This window comes from Haliotis cracherodii, unplaced genomic scaffold, assembly GCF_022045235.1.
Source record: "Haliotis cracherodii isolate W230 unplaced genomic scaffold, xgHalCrac1.p SCAF_4, whole genome shotgun sequence".
Classification (NCBI taxonomy): Eukaryota; Metazoa; Mollusca; class Gastropoda; order Lepetellida; family Haliotidae; genus Haliotis; species Haliotis cracherodii.
This window is the reverse complement of record NW_027266297.1, coordinates 55,707,146-55,725,005: the sequence shown is the minus strand read 5'-3', so window position 1 is coordinate 55,725,005 and position 17,860 is coordinate 55,707,146. Positions and strand designations below refer to the sequence as shown.

The following is a 17,860-nucleotide window of genomic DNA, read 5'->3' as shown; positions in this document are numbered from 1 at the left end:
TTCTGATGAGATTGGATTGACACATTCCCCATTCTTGCATGGTCCAGGGGCATGTGTGATTCAGTGGTTTAAGGCACAGTGAATAGGTTTGTGTCCCTTAGCTGTGCCAGGATCTGGTGATTGTGGGTTTAAATTCCTGATATGTTTCTTGGTTAGTCAGCACTTTGCTCCAGGTTTTACATAAGTGGTAAATGCATATGACCTGTGTCTAATTGCGTCTTCTTCTCACATGAAGCTGAAACACTGCGCAGAGTTGAGCCGATTCTTGGATGGAAATTGGGGGATTTTAAGTCCCATTAAAATCAGATCTTTTACTCCGATAAAATACCGCTCTGCACGAAGACTTAAGAACACCAACCGCATCAGATGAACTCTCTTATGAGCCAACGCCAAAGCTTCTAAGTTCTTGATACAATTGAATATCAGACCAACATGTCTGATTCCTGTATCTTGAAAATGAATTTAATCGGGCTGTTCTGAATGTAAATGATATTTTTTGTCATTTCTACGATATGGTTAATGTCAAAGACCTGCATCACTTTGGGCTTTTCTCACAAATTAAGCTGACAGGCCCTAACATAAATGGAATACTGTTCAAAGCAGCGTTATTTGGGAAGAAACTGGAAGTGATGCAAGTCTTTGACATTAACCACTTTGGGTGAAATCCACGAGCATAGGCATGGTGCCAACAAACCTAGAAACATAATAAGGGTGAATCTTGGATCCAAACCCACAACCAAAGGTTTCTGGCATGCCTAAGGGATGCAACTCCACACAGGGAATTTGTTACTGGACCATTCTGCCCCCTGATGTGATCTCACCAAAGGTCAGCATGTCATCGGATGGTTGACCCTATGCCTGGTTGTAAGTGTACTGTCCATGAATGCAAGGTTTGCACAAGTTGTTAGCGGCAGCCATGCCGAATGGGTTGTTTCGTTCTGTGATGTGTGTATCATCTTGTATTTTTGTATGCCATGTATGATGTGAGCAGCTAGTTGTATATTGTGACAGGACTGGTGTAATATAATCTTATCTATTTATTCTACATATGTTAAGAATGTATGTGTGCATGCTTGAAGCAACATGGTTGAAAGTCGGCCATATTTCCAGGTCAACCTTCTCAAAGGTCAAGGTCACCAGTGCCAACTTTCACAAAGTAATCTTAGCTCTACAGTCATTGTTTGTCCGTGTTGAAGTGTAGGTGTTATGTAGTCTAAGCGCTAAGATCGTTTTGTGCAGGTGGGCCAAGCAGCCTGTATTGTAGATTTAATGTAAAACGATATCACCAGCAGGTGATACGTATAATGAGTCAACTATATCAGTGTGAATCACAGTCTTAAGGTATGTATCATAAGGTGACTGTACCAATATGTATCACAGAGCATGGGTACACAGGGTTAGAACTAAACTCAAAAGCTTTACTAGCTTGGGTAAAGATAAAATGCCAGGGTGATGTTAAAACAATGGGGAAATTGGGAAGTGTTTAGTTGCCCGCAGTAATTTGTACAAGGCCCAGCAGCAGCAGAAACTACCAGTTTTTATCCACTAGTCCTTATAATGATAACATAGCAAAACCCTTTAAAATGGCAAATTTCTACTAGTCCACATGATACCTTAACAATTGTGCAGTTTGGCAAGGACTACAATAAAACCTCTTGAACTTGAACTACAGGACTAGTGTCAATTTCTAACGCTGCCCAGGCTAGTGTTAAGTTGTAACCCTGGTACATAGCAAGAGGTAACTATACTCATGTATTGCATGCGAGGATACGTATCTTGATACGTGTCATGGTGTAAGGGTGCACTTAATGAACATCAATCGGACTCCTTACTGCATGACTGCTGATCACAGACCAGCTACTGGAGGACCTGTTGAGATTTAGTTTCCTCATGACTGCTGTCTAATTTCCATGTGTCTTGTCACCCTGTTGTTGGAGTGGCTGTCTGTCAGTGGTGTGTGTCGTCATCTGCTTACTGAAATAAACTCTGTCCACTGGAACCTGATGAATATTAATGTTCAGATTAAGAGCTCTTTGTTTGATATAAGTGTTCATTCAGATCTTTTCAATCACATGACAAAGTGTTCAGGAAATTTACGTGTTTCAAGACAATTCAGGCGTATGGATTACTTGCCGTTTTGTAACAAGAAATATGAAAGAGATACCCACATTTGGAAGTTTAAATGCAAATACACCTACTGACACCTCAGAGGTCTCACAATGGAACCATGTACCCAGCTTCGCATATACCCACCGAGAATAAACATTTACCTTGTACAAATCAACAGATAAAAGTAACTTTCAAATATTTTACAACTGTCACTGGGTTTAGACATCAGACTCTTTAAATTTATAAAATAACAATTTTCATTGAAATTTAAAGACTTGTAAAATTAGTGCAAAGCCTGTCATATGTGCACAGTAAGTCACATAAACCAAATGCTGCTTGATATTAACATATATTACATTGTATTTGTTACAAGAAACTACAAAGTCACCAGTTGGAATTGTGGGAGTGTTCATCTGAGATTACTCTTTCAAGATGGCAGCCTAATGCACAACACAATCAATTAGGAAAGCAGAGGCTGGGAGAAACAATTCATTATAAAGCTGTCAAATCAATTTTTAAAAAGTCATTCTGAAGCACAAATTTGATTTAGAACATCAGACGAAAGGATGGCAAGCAATAGGATGAAATAGACGAAGACGCAGGAGTGGTATCTTGATGACATCAGATGTGTGGTGTTATTTCCCCTTGGACTTCACTGATTTGTGTCCACTTATTGCGTGAGGGTGAAACCCGAAGTGATGCACGTCTAAGATGTTTACCACATTGATGAAACCCAAGCAGGGGTATGGCGCTGTCACACCAAGAAACAAACCAGGATTCGAACCCACAATCATAGGTTTCTGGCATGCCTATGGGACAAAACTCTGCACAGCAAATTGTAGCGCCTGAGATATCTGGGTCACCCTTGTCTGAACTTGTGATGACTGATGTGCAGATTTACATCCATGGACTGCATTCACACTCAGCATGACTGAGCTTAGTTATATCAGCCCCCGAAAATGTGAGCATTTATACAAAGCGTTGTCTCCTCTCAAACATTCATTTCACAACAACATGGAAAACTGTCATGTTGCTTAAAGCATTTTTCATGCACAGTAAATTCTTTCCTTGAATCAGATATATATGCAATTGACATGTTATCTCTAGGAATGGCGGAAAAAGTTCACAAGCATCAATGTTCAGATGTTTATTTCATTCACTATCAAACCAACAATACTACATTCACACAGTCTTGATTACATAGAGGATTTTGATTACATACTTGGCACAGTACAACAATATATCACTAATGATATTGGCTAAAATCTGTAAAAGCACTTTAACATGATAAAGCAAGCTGTCCATCACCTGCCCTGGTGTCTCGGCATCTGGACAGTACATTCCGCAACGATAACAAACACACTTGATTCCCATCAACTCACAGCTGAAGGAACAGCCACTTGAAACCTTGAATACACAGGACAGATCTCTCCCATGGAGTGTGTCACACCTCAAGTTGCCTGTACAACACAGGACAGACCACTACCATGGAGTGTGTCACACCTCAAGTTGCCTGTACAACACAGGACAGATCTCTACCATGGTGTGTGTCACACCTCAAGTTGCCTGTACAACACAGGACCGATCTCTACCATGGAGTGTGTCACACCTCAAGTTGCCTGTACAACACAGGACAGATCTCTACCATGGAGTGTGTCGCACTTCAAGTTGCCTGTATAACACAGGACAGATCTCTACCATGGAGTGTGTCACACCTCAAGTTGCCTGTACAACACAGGACAGATCTCTACCATGGTGTGTGTCACGTCTCAAGTTGCCTGTACAACACAGGACAGATCTCCTCTACCCTGGAAGATTCATATGATCTTTATACAATACATGCACAGCATCTTTCTTCTCTAGATATGATAATGTCATTAGTACAAACAAAAATAATGTAACACAGATTAGATCAGGAAGCACATTTGATGGGTGTGGTATATAGGTAATACAGTATGGCACATCTGATAGGTACAAATTATGTAGTATAAATCTTATGAATGTGTGGCACATCTATGTGAAAGAACATATTTTAGGCCTGCACATTTCATCCATGTAGTATACTAGTACTATGGGTGTGCAGTGTCAACTCATCACTCACACAAAACAGTTTTAACAACAGAACACAATGACCAGAGTCCTGTAAAAGGCAATGTTTGATTTTAACATGAGTAAAAGTTTCTGTCATGATAAAGCCGCTCCTGTTATCATGGTAATATCATTGTAAGATTTTCCGTTGCTTGATTGGCGTGCTGCATCCCAAACAAACATTCACATGCAACCAACAAAAAAAGGTTATCTGGAATACAAATCGGTATAAAACATGCAACATATTCTCACACTCCTTCTACACTAAATTATGACTGAGCAAATCATCACTATAAAACAATAACATCCCTTTTGTTCATGTTGTAACCAGTAACTATTGAACCAGCTCTCCATTAAGGACAGGCTCCCATTCATCAACAATCTTCCTAGCATTTGGATCATAAGGCAGCTTTTAATCCTAATTATACCATCAACCATGTTCATGGATAAGTCTACTCAACAATCCTAATTTTATCATCAACCATGTTCATGAATAAGCCCACTCATCAATCCTTATTTTTTACATCAACCATGTTCATGGATAAGTCCGCTCAACAATCCCAATTTTATAATCAACCATGTTCATGGATAAGTCCACTCATCAATCCTAGTTTTAACATCAACCACGTTCATGGATTAGTCCACTCATCAATCCTAATTTTATCCTCAACCAAGTTTATGGATATGTCTACTCAACAATCCTAATTATATAATTAACTATGTTCATGGATTAGTCCACTCATCAATCCTAATTTTATCCTCAGCCATGCTCATGGATATGTCCAAGCATCACCCTAATTTTAAGATCAACCATGTTCATGGATAAGTCCACTCATCAAACCTAATTTTAACATCAACCATGTTCATGGATAAGTCCAATCATCAATCCTAATTTCGCATTAGCCACATCCTGAAATAATTCAGCATACTAATCCATATAACTTCAACAACAACCATGTTCCAAATGACAGCTTATTTTATCTTAAATTAAACATCAACCAATTTCCTTATATAATCATAAATTCTAATTTTGACATCAACCATGTTCCAGGTGTAGGTCAGCTCACCAAATACCTGTGGCCTACAGAACGTATAAATATTGATTTTCCCAATTTGGACAATATGTCTACACACATTCCAGACACACAATATTGTGGTCATGCATAACAGACACACAATGCATCACCACACATTCCAGACACATAATATCAGTGTCAACACACAATCCAGAGACACAATCCAGACCCAATGTGTCAACACACAATCCAGACACACTATCTGTCTATATACAATCCAGACACACTATCTGTCTATATACAATCAAGACAAATAGTATGTCAACACACAATCCAGACACACTATGTGTCTATACACAATCCAGACACACAGCGTGTCGACACACTATCTGTCTATATACAATCCAGACACACTATCTGTCTATATACAATCAAGACACACTATGTGTCTATACACAATCCAGACAAATAGTATGTCAACACACAATCCAGACACACTATGTGTCTATACACAATCCAGACACACAGCGTGTCAACACACAATCCGGACACAATATGTGTCTATACACAATCCGGACACACTATGTGTCTATACACAATCCAGACACACAGTGTGTCAACACACAATCCAGACAGTGTGTCCACACACAATCCAAACACAGTGTGTCAACACACAATCCAGACACACAGTGTGTCAACACACAATCCAGACACACAGTGTGTCCACACACAATCCAGACACACAGCATGTCAACACACAATCTAGACAGAGTGTGTCCACACACAATCCAGACACACAGCATGTCAACACACAATCCAGACACACAGCGTGTCAACACACAATCCAGACAGAGTGTGTCCACACACAATCCAGACACACTATGTGTCAACACACAATCCAGACACACAGCATGTCAACACACAATCCAGACAGAGTGTGTCCACACACAATCCAGACACACTATGTGTCCACACACAATCCAGACACACAGTGTGTCAACACACAATCCAGACACACAGTGTGTCAACAAACAATCCAGACACACAGCGTCTCAACACACAATCCAGACACACAGTGTGTCAACACACAATCCAGACACACTATGTGTCAACACACAATCCGGACACACAGTGTGTCAACACACAATCCAGACACACAGTGTGTCAACACACAATCCAGACACACTATCTGTCTATATACAATCCAGACACACTATCTGTCTATATACAATCCAGACATACTATCTGTCTATATACAATCAAGACACACTATGTGTCTATACACAATCCAGACAAATAGTATGTCAACACACAATCCAGACACACTATGTGTCTATACACAATCCAGACACACAGCGTGTCAACACACAATCCGGACACAATATGTGTCTATACACAATCCGGACACACTATGAGTCTATACACAATCCAGACAAACAGTGTGTCAACACACAATCCAGACAGTGTGTCCACACACAATCCAGACACAGTGTGTCAACACACAATCCAGACACACAGTGTGTCAACACACAATCCAGACACACAGTGTGTCCACACACAATCCAGACACACAGCATGTCAACACACAATCTAGACAGAGTGTGTCCACACACAATCCAGACACACAGCATGTCAACACACAATCCAGACACACAGCGTGTCAACACACAATCCAGACACACAGTGTGTCAACACACAATTCAGACACACAGCATGTCAACACACAATCCAGACACACAGTGTGTCCACACACAATCCAGACACAGTGTGTCCACACACAATCCAGACACACAGCGTGTCAACACACAATCCAGACACAGTGTGTCCACACACAATCCAGACACACAGCGTGTCAACACACAATCCAGACACAGCGTGTCAACACACAATCCAGACACACAGTGTGTCAACACACAATCCAGACACACAGTGTGTCCACACACAATCCAGACACACAGTGTGTCAACACACAATCCAGACACAGTGTGTCAATACACAATCCAGACACACAGTGTAGTCTCACACATTAGAGCTTGAACACATCCATGCAGTGAGCTGACCCTACACAAGACCTTCACATCAGGCACAATAATACCTGGTTATCACACACAGGAGCCTGTGCGTCGTCACACAGAAACTGGTTCACAGATCACAAATGTGCTGGCCTTCGTCTGATCAGACAGGAACCGCCAACAGTTGTTAGTTCATAGTCTTGCTCAGATCAACTTTATCAGTGTCAACACAACAAAGTGACAAATTTTGGCAATGAAAAGAAGACTGAGAAGCACTGCAAATACTCCAGCTGGTGGAGTCAGTTGATATTATGCCCGACATCTAGCGCAGACAGCCTATGTACCCTCCTGGTTATGAGCGCACGGCCATCCACAGACAGCCAGCTGCCGTGGACCCTAGGGCCACCTTCCAGTACACAGCCCGGCCCTCCGACGTGGCCAGCACCGCTGTGAAGAGTCCACCCCAGAAGATGAAGGCGGGCGCTGTAGAGATGAGGGGAAGACCTGACTTGACCTGCTTGCCGGGGAAACACTGGCGGGGCTCACTACAGCTGTTGTTCGGGGAGTAGAAGTGGGACAGCAGCCTGTGGAGATTGGATGGAACATCTCTAATGCTGATCACAGTAAACAACTGCACTCACAAGGTACAAAGTCGACTCAATTTTAGATGGATTTATTTTTAACAAAGGGTTTCTATCATCTATCATCACATCTACCTACCCATCCATCACCTCCACCTCTACCCATCCACCTATCACCTTGACCCCTTCATCACCTCTACCTACCTACCCATCCATCGCCTCTACCTACCTACCCATCCATCGCCTCTACCTACCTACCCATCCATCACCTCTACCTACCCATCCATCCATCCATCACCTCTACCTACCTACCCATCCATCACCTCTACCTACCCATCCATCCATCACCTCTACCTACCCATCCATCCATCGCCTCTACTTACCTACCCATCCATCACCTCTACCTACCTACCCATCCATCACCTCTACCTACCTACCCATCCATCACCTCTACCTACCCATCCATCACCTCTACCTACCTACCCATCCATCACCTCTACCTACCCATCCATCCATCACCTCTACCTACCCATCCATCACCTCTACCTACCCATCCATCACCTCTACCTACCTATCCATCCGTCACCTCTACCTATCTACCCATCCATCACCTCTACCTACCCATCCATCACCTCTACCTACCTATCCATCCATCACCTCTACCTATCTACCCATCCATCACCTCTACCTACCCATCAATCACCTCTACCTATCCATCCATCACCTCTACCTACCCATCCATCACCTCTACCTATCCATCTATCACCTCTATCTATCCATCCATCACCTCTACCTACCCATCCATCACCTCTACCTATCCATCCATCACCTCTACCTACCCATCTTTCACCTCTACCTATCCATCCATCACCTCTACCTATCTATCCATCCATCACCTCTACCTACCCATCCATCACCTCTACCTACCCATCAATCACCTCTACCCATCCATCACGTCTACCTATCCATCCATCACCTCTACCTATCTATCCATCCATCACCTCTACCTATCCATCCATCAATCACCTCTACCTACCCATCCATCAATCACCTCTACCCATCCATCACCTCTACCTACCCATCCATCACCTCTACCTATCTATCCATCCCCTCTACCTACCCATCCATCCATCACCTCTACCTACCCATCCATCCCCTCTACCTACCCATTCACCCATCACCTCTATCTACCCATTCATCCATCCCCTCTACCTACCCATCCATCTATCATCTTTATCCATCCATAACTCTACTCACTTTTCTTTTTCCTGGAACCGGTGCTGCACCCACTGTGAGAGCTTTTCCTCTGAGTCGGGGACGTCAGACAGGGGCACACGTGCTATATGTAGGTGGAGCTCTTTGCTGCTGCCCTGCAGGAAGTCTGTCAAACATAAACACCATCATCACCTCACAGACGAGAACCTGTACATATATCTATTTTTAAGAGTCGCTAGTTTTAACAAATGAATGAGGACACTTCGAGTACAATCAGCACTCAGTTTAGAGAACCACAAACGGCAATGTTTCTCGCTTGACATCATGTGCAACATGCTCCAAAACCCTGTGGTATCTGCTCTACACACATTGCCTCAATGCCAGGCAATGGAAGGGTTCCAACGATGTCCATGCATGGAGTATATTTGTTCATTTAACTTCAGTGAATGATACACAGCCTCATTTTATTAGCTGACATGTCACCACCACATATTGGCCCAGTGTATTCTATTCACAGGTGATGGATGGAGGAGCAAAGTGTATACATACATGTGGAGAATCAATGATGACACACTTAAAGTAACAAAACAATTTCAATCATGAAAAAAAGGTGCGGCTAAGCCCAGCTTCTGGTGAAATCGCTAGCTGTGAAATATACCTGGCATCCCTGGAGAGGTCAGTCTCTCCCCTGTTTCCTTGGCAACAGTGTTGCCATAGGCGATAGTGATATCATACACAGCATCCAGACAAGTCCTCATCTGCAGCAGCCCCACCTGCAGGGCTCGGTAGCGAGGGGTGAGGACGTGGTGGAGGACGGGGTAACCTGCAGGGGAAACAGAGCATTTCAGTGTAATAGTGGGGGAGAGTAAAACCTGGGGGGATTGTATCAGAGGGGTCAGTGTTTTGGATGAGTGATTGCGAGAAAAGAGGCATTAATTGGGATTCATACACGATAGAACTGAGAAAACTGACACACAAAGGACAACAGGAACGGATTGACATACATTTAAGGACAACAGGAAAACATTAAAACACATCTAAGGACTACCGGAAAGGTCTGACACACATCTAAGGGACAACAGGAGAGAATTGATACACGTCTTAAGGATAACACGAAAGGATTGACACACATTTAAGGACAAAACGAAAGGATTGACACACATTTAAGGACAACACAAAAGGATTGACACATGTTTAAGGACAACAGGAGAGAATTGATACATGACTTAAGGACAACACAAAAGGATTGACACACGTCTTAAAGACAGCATGAAAGGATTGACACAACTCTAAAGGACAACAGGAAAACATTAAAACACATTTAAGGACTACAGGAAAGGTCTGACACACATCTTAGGGACAACAGGAGAGAATTGATACACGTCTTAGGACAACACGAAAGGATTGACACACATTTAAGGACAACAGGAGAGAATTGATACAAATCTTAAGGACAACACGAAAGGATTGACACACGTTTAAGGACAAAAGGAGAGAATTGATACATGTCTTAAGGACAACACAAAAGGATTGACACACATCCTAAGGACAACAGGAAAGGATTGACACACATCTTAAGTACAACACTAAAAGATTGACACAAGTCTTAAAGACAATAGGGAAACATTGACACACGTTTAAGGACAATAGGAAAGGTCTGACACACATCTTGAGGACAACAGGAAAGGATTGACACACATCTTAAGGACAACAGGAAAGGATTGACACACGGCATAAGGACAATACAAAAGGATTGACACATGTTTAAGGACAACAGGAAAAGCGTGACAAACATATGGAAAATGGAAGTTCTTCTCACAGACTGAAAGCACACAGCATCCTACCTTGAGCCTTGGCGTAGTCCTGACTCTTCTTGATGACCTCCGGCAGCTCAGGGTTGAAGCGTGTGCCTTCTGGGAACACCACAAACCATGTCTGAAACACATAGCAAAGCTGGCTGTCAAACAAACTGGCCTGCCCTTGAAACTCGGATAGCCAAAATAACCATGCTGCCAACACAGAGGATGAACAATGAAGCAGGCATAATTGAAGACAACTTACATCAATGTGTTATCAAACATAATTGAGACCAGACAACTGGATAGGTCCATGGTGTTATGTCATTAATTTCTTTGTTTGTTTGTTGTTCATTAATAATAACACAAGATCATAACATGAAATGTTAGCCCCAGAATCTTTGGTCTATCCACTGTTACCGACCGAGGTAGAGTGTCCGCCCAGAGAGCGGAAAGTCGGGGGTTCGATTCCCGCTGTGTCATACCAAAAAAACGTTAGAAGGTGGTACTTGTTGTTACCCTGTCTAGCCCTCGGCATTAAGGGGCTAAAACAAGGACTGGTCTGCTCGGAGTCAGTCCACTGTGTCTGAGTGTGGTATTCATGTTAAACTATGGCATGGTATGTCAGTGGGCTAGCACTTTAAAATCGGCATTAGCCTAGACTAGTACAAACAGCCACACAAACACATGTGCATGCAATAAGTGCAATAATCCTGGACGCGATGTTGAATCCCATTTCACCTCACCTATCCACTGTTACATGTAATGAATAAGAAAGTGGAGGCTTAGGCATTGTCAGGTTACACTGTTGTACTGTAGATGTTGAAAATAATGTGAGTGAAATTAATGCAAAAAATGCAAGTGGTCTTTGCTCGCATTAATTAAACTACACATTTATGTCTTAAAATTGACTGTTAACAAGAGGACCTCCCCTCGTATCCCTTTAGGTGAATGACTGACTGAGTATGCTTTTATGCCGCTTTTAGCAATATCCCGGCTCTTCAGTGTGACAAGCAAACACTTTAACTCAGGTGAATGAACAGGTGATAACAAACCTGTTCAATAAAAATGTGAAATTAGTGATAAAACATCACTAGACATGATGATTTACCATTTACATTGTGTTTCCTGATATGTTAGGCATTGTTTTACATGCAGAGATTAAGATTAACATATGTATTTTGTCGTAAACAAAGCCAGAAATAGCAATTAGCTGTACACACATCTACCAGTGATTCAGTTAAAAAAAAACAAATAATATATCTCAAAAACAATTTGATGTTATTAAATATTAATAACCATAAGCATAGCACTTGAGACAGCTGATTGCTATTGCCTGACATTTTTTACGTATGGAACAGTTTCACTTGTCACAATTTAGACTTCGCACGAAAACATCATGTTGACATATAATATTCAAACTACCAGTACACCAAAATATGAGTTTTAATGAGTCAAGTCACGACATTTGATATATGTATCCATTCTCTGACAGCTGAGGTTCATTTCATTTCAAGGTGTCATTATCGACAGTCTGACTGTGGCTGCTGTAAATAAAGTTGTGTTTGTGCGTTCTGCTAATGAGGTCACATACAATTTCGATGATATTAATGTAAACAATATTGAATGAAATTTGGAGCTTACTTTGGCATGTTGGATTACGGAAATACTAACAATGCTAACATCAATACAAACAAAACGTATGTGTTCCACATCACGGTATATTGACCAACAGTTGTAACAAGAATATAATAAGAAAAATTCAAACGGGAAATTACATAATGGACATCGGTTGAGGTTTATTTACGGTGCTCTTTGTTGTTTGATTGGATCAAGGTTCATTTAAATACATTTCACATGTACCTCATGGAAGTCATTTGTTCTCCCTAAAATTCCACATGGGTTGGGGGGACTAATAATATTAAGTCACATTTTGGGCTGGGGGTCTGGGGTCGCATTAATTAAGAGACACATTATTCTCCAGATTTGCAGTCTGTGTATCATGGTATGACACTGGTTGCACTTCTGAACTTACGGGAGTCTTGTCTCTCTGTAGTCTCTCCAGCTGCCGACTGGCCCGATCTTTATCAAACTTGCCACTTCTCTTCACATACAAACAATCATGCTGGAAAAGTAAATCTGACTATACACATGTATTATCATCATGGTTCAACATCTCTGTCCATCATGATAAGTGTCAATCGTAAGGGCATGACAATCGAGTGAATCCTACAGACTTTACGAAAGGCCAGGGATTTACCTGGGTCTGACTATTTGTCAAAATTAACAGCCACTCCCCGGGACTAACTGCCTCAAATGTACCAGTCCTAGCCAAATTTCATTAGCACCAATAAATATCTACGGTAAATAGAAACGCTGCTACAAGCCATTGTTATTTGAGTGAGTTGGCGAGCTTCTAAGTTCTTTAGGACATCATCCATGTGTTCCTATTCCATGAAAGCCACAAGGTCTTGTGCTCACTGAGAAAGGACCCCATCATAGCTATGGGGATTTCAGGATAGAATAGGTCCCCAGCAACCAATGCTTGTTGTAAGAGGCGACCAAATGATTTTTTTGGCAGGGTTAGAACTTTACACTAGTCTGTTAGCCCGTGGCTAGTACAAGTTCCGGCAGGCTAGTACAAATTTCCCAATTTCACCATTATCTTAACATTACAAGGGCATTTTATCTCCACCCGGGCTAGTAAATCTTGTCAGTTTAGTTCTAAGCCTGCTGGGTGATCAGGGGTCCATGACTCAGCTGTACCCCCACAGTGTAGATCATTGCTCATGATATCAAGCGCTGGATTATCCACCCCACACTCTATTAACAGGTCACTATCATAGAGCTGGAATATTGTTGAGTGTGGCGTTAAGAATAAACAAACCCACTCTGACCCAGGATCATGGCAAACCTGGGATCAAACCCAAGACCGGGTTCCTGCCACAATATGCAAACTAATCATATTTACTTTTATCATCAGATGCTGCATTACCAATGTTCAACAAAGGTTTTAGACTTAATATACTTGTGAAAAATGGAAATTTCAAAGACATGAACAAACATGTCAGTACTGACCTGTGCAAGATAGAATCCATACAGGGGAAAGAACCTGAGGCCGTCTTTCAGCACGTAGCGGAGAGTGCCCAGCATTCCCTGCCTCACAGCCAGCATGTCACACACAACCCAGTCCACTATGCACAGAAAAGACATTGTGTTGGTCAGCACATAAGACATCAATCACTGCTGAAGACACTTCGGATCTCTCCTGTGTGCATACTTTCCAATCTCCCAATCATGCCTGCACATTTTCCAATCAGTTCTGCAGGCACTTTCCAATCACTCCTGCAGACACCTCCCGATGACTCCTGCAGACACCCCCCCAATCACTCCTGCAGACACCCCCCCAATCACTCCTGTAGACACCTCCCAATCACTCCTGTAGACACCTCCCAATCACTCCTGTAGACACCTCCCATCACACCTGTAGACACCTTCCATCACTCCTGTAGACACCCCCCAATCACTCCTGCAGATACCTCTCATCACTCCTGCAGACACCTCCCTATCACACCTGTAGACACCTCCCATCACTCCTGCAGACACCTCCCTATCACTCCTGTAGACACCTCCCAATCACACCTGTAGACACCTCCCAATCACTCCTGTAGACACCTCCCTATCACACCTGTAGACACCTCCCTATCACTCCTGTAGACACCTCCCTATCACACCTGCAGACACCTCCCTATCACACCTGCAGACACCTCCCTATCACTCCTGTAGACACCTCCCAATCACACCTGTAGACACCTCCCATCACTCTTGTAGACACCTCCCAATCACTCCTGTAGACACCTCCCTATCACTCCTGTAGACACCTCCCTATCACACCTGCAGACACCTCCCTATCACACCTGCAGACACCTCCCTATCACTCCTGTAGACACCTCCCAATCACTCCTGCAGACACCTCCCATCACTCCTGTAGACACCTCCCAATCACTCCTGTAGACACCTCCCAATCACTCCTGCAGACACCTCCCATCACTCCTGTAGACACCTCCCTATCACTCCTGTAGACACCTCCCTATCACACCTGTAGACACCTTCCATCACTCCTGTAGACACCTCCCCATCACTCCTGTAGACACCTCCCTATCACTCCTGTAGACACCTCCCTATCACTCCTGTAGACACCTCCCCATCACTCCTGTAGACACCTCCCCATCACTCCTGTAGACACCTCCCAATCACTCCTGTAGACACCTCCCAATCACACCTGTAGACACCTCCCTATCACTCCTGTAGACACCTCCCTATCACACCTGTAGACACCTCCCATCACTCCTGTAGACACCTCCCAATCACTCCTGTAGACACCTCCCCATCACTCCTGTAGACACCTCCCTATCACTCCTGTAGACACCTCCCTATCACACCTGTAGACACCTCCCTATCACACCTGTAGACACCTCCCATCACTCCTGTAGACACCTCCCCATCACTCCTGTAGACACCTCCCTATCACTCCTGTAGACACCTCCCAATCACTCCTGTAGACACCTCCCAATCACTCCTGTAGACACCTCCCTATCACACCTGTAGACACCTCCCTATCACTCCTGTAGACACCTCCCTATCACTCCTGTAGACACCTCCCTATCACACCTGTAGACACCTCCCATCACTCCTGTAGACACCTCCCTATCACACCTGTAGACACCTTCCATCACTCCTGTAGACACCTCCCTATCACACCTGTAGACACCTTCCATCACTCCTGTAGACACCTCCCTATCACACCTGCAGACACCTCCCTATCACACCTGTAGACACCTCCCAATCACTCCTGCAGACACCTCCCAATCACACCTGTAGACACCTCCCTATCACACCCATAGACACATCCACAACATGCCATCTCATCGAACTCATTCCTCTTCCACAATAACATTTTGGATGGTCAGTGGTTACTATTTCATGATTATTTAACCCCACTGTATCAAATATTGCAGAGCAGATAACACATAGAACATAGGCCTTAACTTTGTATAGTTCTAGCAGGCATTGTTGACCTACCTGTACACTGGTGGTTGGACATATACAGAACATTCTCCTTCTTGGATGTCAAGACATCTGTGTCCCCATACAGGTAAATCTGGCACACAGGAAATAGTAGAAACCGTGAGTACTCTTCACATTTATGTATGAGACATACCGTATTCGACGTAATAAGCGCCCCGCTCTAATAAGCGACCATGGCGATACTGGCTGATATATTGGCTGGTGAACAATCCCAATTAGCACCCCTTCGGATTGATCAATGTACACAAGACTTATTTATTTGCGTGTAATACTCACTTGTGTATTTTATGCACCCTTAATTATGGCCAATTAAATTCTGGGAAAATATATCTGTCGTACATAAACATTTCAGGCTGTCACCATAAACAACGAAATTTATGTTTCAACTGTGTTTTTTTCACCAAAATAATATTCTAATAAGAGCCCCCTATTTCTAATTTTGAGAGCGCCCTGGGCTCTTATTACGTCGAATACGGTATAAGTTGCATATCATCATTGTGATCATAGATACTTGAGGACAGATATTGACACACCGAGTGAAGTGCATGAGTGAGTATAGTTTTACATCACTTTAAGTAATAATACTAATATTCCCATATTATCACGACAGGGGAAATGGGCAATTTAACATGTTAATACTGAGATTAAAAATAAAACAATTTTTAAAAAAAAATTGGTAAAATAGGGGCTAAAAAATTCAAACAAACATGGTGAATAATACAGATCATGTAGAGGCAGGCAACTGCAGTATGGGTATGGCAGGGATGGATATGGCCACTAGTCAGTTTGTCCGAGTCTAGTAAAAACCTAGAGGGCCAACATATAGTTAATTTTCTAAAAAGAAAAATCAGGTTATTTTAAATAAACAACTACGGTGAAATGGGCTCTATTTAGGGTGAATTTCATAATTGAAACCCATAGTCCATTTCCTGGCCTAACCTTCATAAACAGATTAACAGAGGCATATAGTCTGTGGGGGTAGGAGCATACACTGTGGGGGTAGGGGCATACACTGTTGAGTCAGGGGCATACACTGTGGGGGTAGGGGCATACACAGTGGGGGTAGGGGCATACACTGTTATGGTAGGGGCATACACTGTGGGGGTAGGGACATACACTGTGGGGGTAGGGGCATACACTGTGGGGGTAGGGGCATACACTGTGAGGGGAGGGGTGTACTCTGTGGGTGTAGGCTCACATATGACAATGTGGCGCAAACACTTGTTGAACTCAAACTAGTGCTGGGTTTGTAGACCGAACTGATTATGGCCAATCAGATCACCTCATCTCTGATATCATGCATACACTTGCTGCTTCGCTTTATATTTCCAAATTTATTTGTTTTTAGTACTTTTTACTCAAACCCATCATTTCAGGATAAGTGCTCGCGTTACTCAAAGCGACCTTGGCGCTATGACTATCTTAAGTGTTAAAGTATGGTGCGTTACCATCTTTAAGGGAGCGATCTTAGAGCTAAGACGATCGTTACACCCATAACACAGACTTGGGACAATCGTAGCGCTAAGATCACTTCGTGGAACGGGGCCTGATGCTAAATATTTTGCATCCAAATTGAGCAACATTTAGCCTTGCGCCAACCTGGACACCGCATATATTGTGCTTTTTTTTAACAAACAAAAGCATAACTTAAGTGAAAAGTAAAACTGCATGCACCTTACCTGTACTCCTGTGTAGTTCTCAAAAAAAAATAGTATCAGTCGTTGGTAGGCCGAATATAAAAGGTCGTCCCCGCGTCGGTAGTAACGCCTCGGTAGAATTGCAGTTGCCATTCGCACCGCCATCCAAGCGGTGATGTAGGCAGGGGCTGACCCCAACATAACCGCAGTCGGGACCACCCATCTCAGTGACTGCAGATATACCAACAATGACAACAACATCGCCGACCTGTCAAATGTGCTCCACAACCATGTGAGAAAAACGGAAGTGGGAGATAC

The 17,860-nt window shown here is 43.0% G+C and overlaps 1 protein-coding gene across 1 annotated transcript; it reads right to left on the bottom strand.

Moving 5' to 3' along the window:
• Nucleotides 1-5,598: 5,598 nt before the first annotated feature.
• On the bottom strand, nt 5,599-17,831 carry LOC139479843 (1-acyl-sn-glycerol-3-phosphate acyltransferase epsilon-like). Its single transcript, XM_071262740.1, has 8 exons — nt 17,585-17,831; nt 15,900-15,978; nt 13,896-14,011; nt 12,853-12,942; nt 10,866-10,956; nt 9,680-9,844; nt 9,064-9,187; nt 5,599-7,809 (listed from the first exon to the last, which is right to left on the bottom strand). Exons 1-8 carry the CDS (start codon nt 17,801-17,803, stop codon nt 7,578-7,580), a joined length of 1,116 nt encoding a protein of 371 aa, XP_071118841.1. The 5' UTR covers nt 17,804-17,831; the 3' UTR covers nt 5,599-7,577.
• Between the last annotated feature and the right edge of the window lie 29 nt (nt 17,832-17,860).

Coding starts and splice junctions, on each gene's coding strand:
- LOC139479843 (XM_071262740.1), bottom strand. CDS start 17,803: ATGTTGTTGTCATTGTTGGTATATCTGCAGTCACTGAGATGGGTGGTC. Junction 15,979..17,584: donor AGAACTACACAGGAGTACAG/GTAAGGTGCATG, acceptor CCTGTGTGCCAG/ATTTACCTGTATGGGGACAC. Junction 14,012..15,899: donor GTCCAACCACCAGTGTACAG/GTAGGTCAACAA, acceptor TTCTGTGCATAG/TGGACTGGGTTGTGTGTGAC.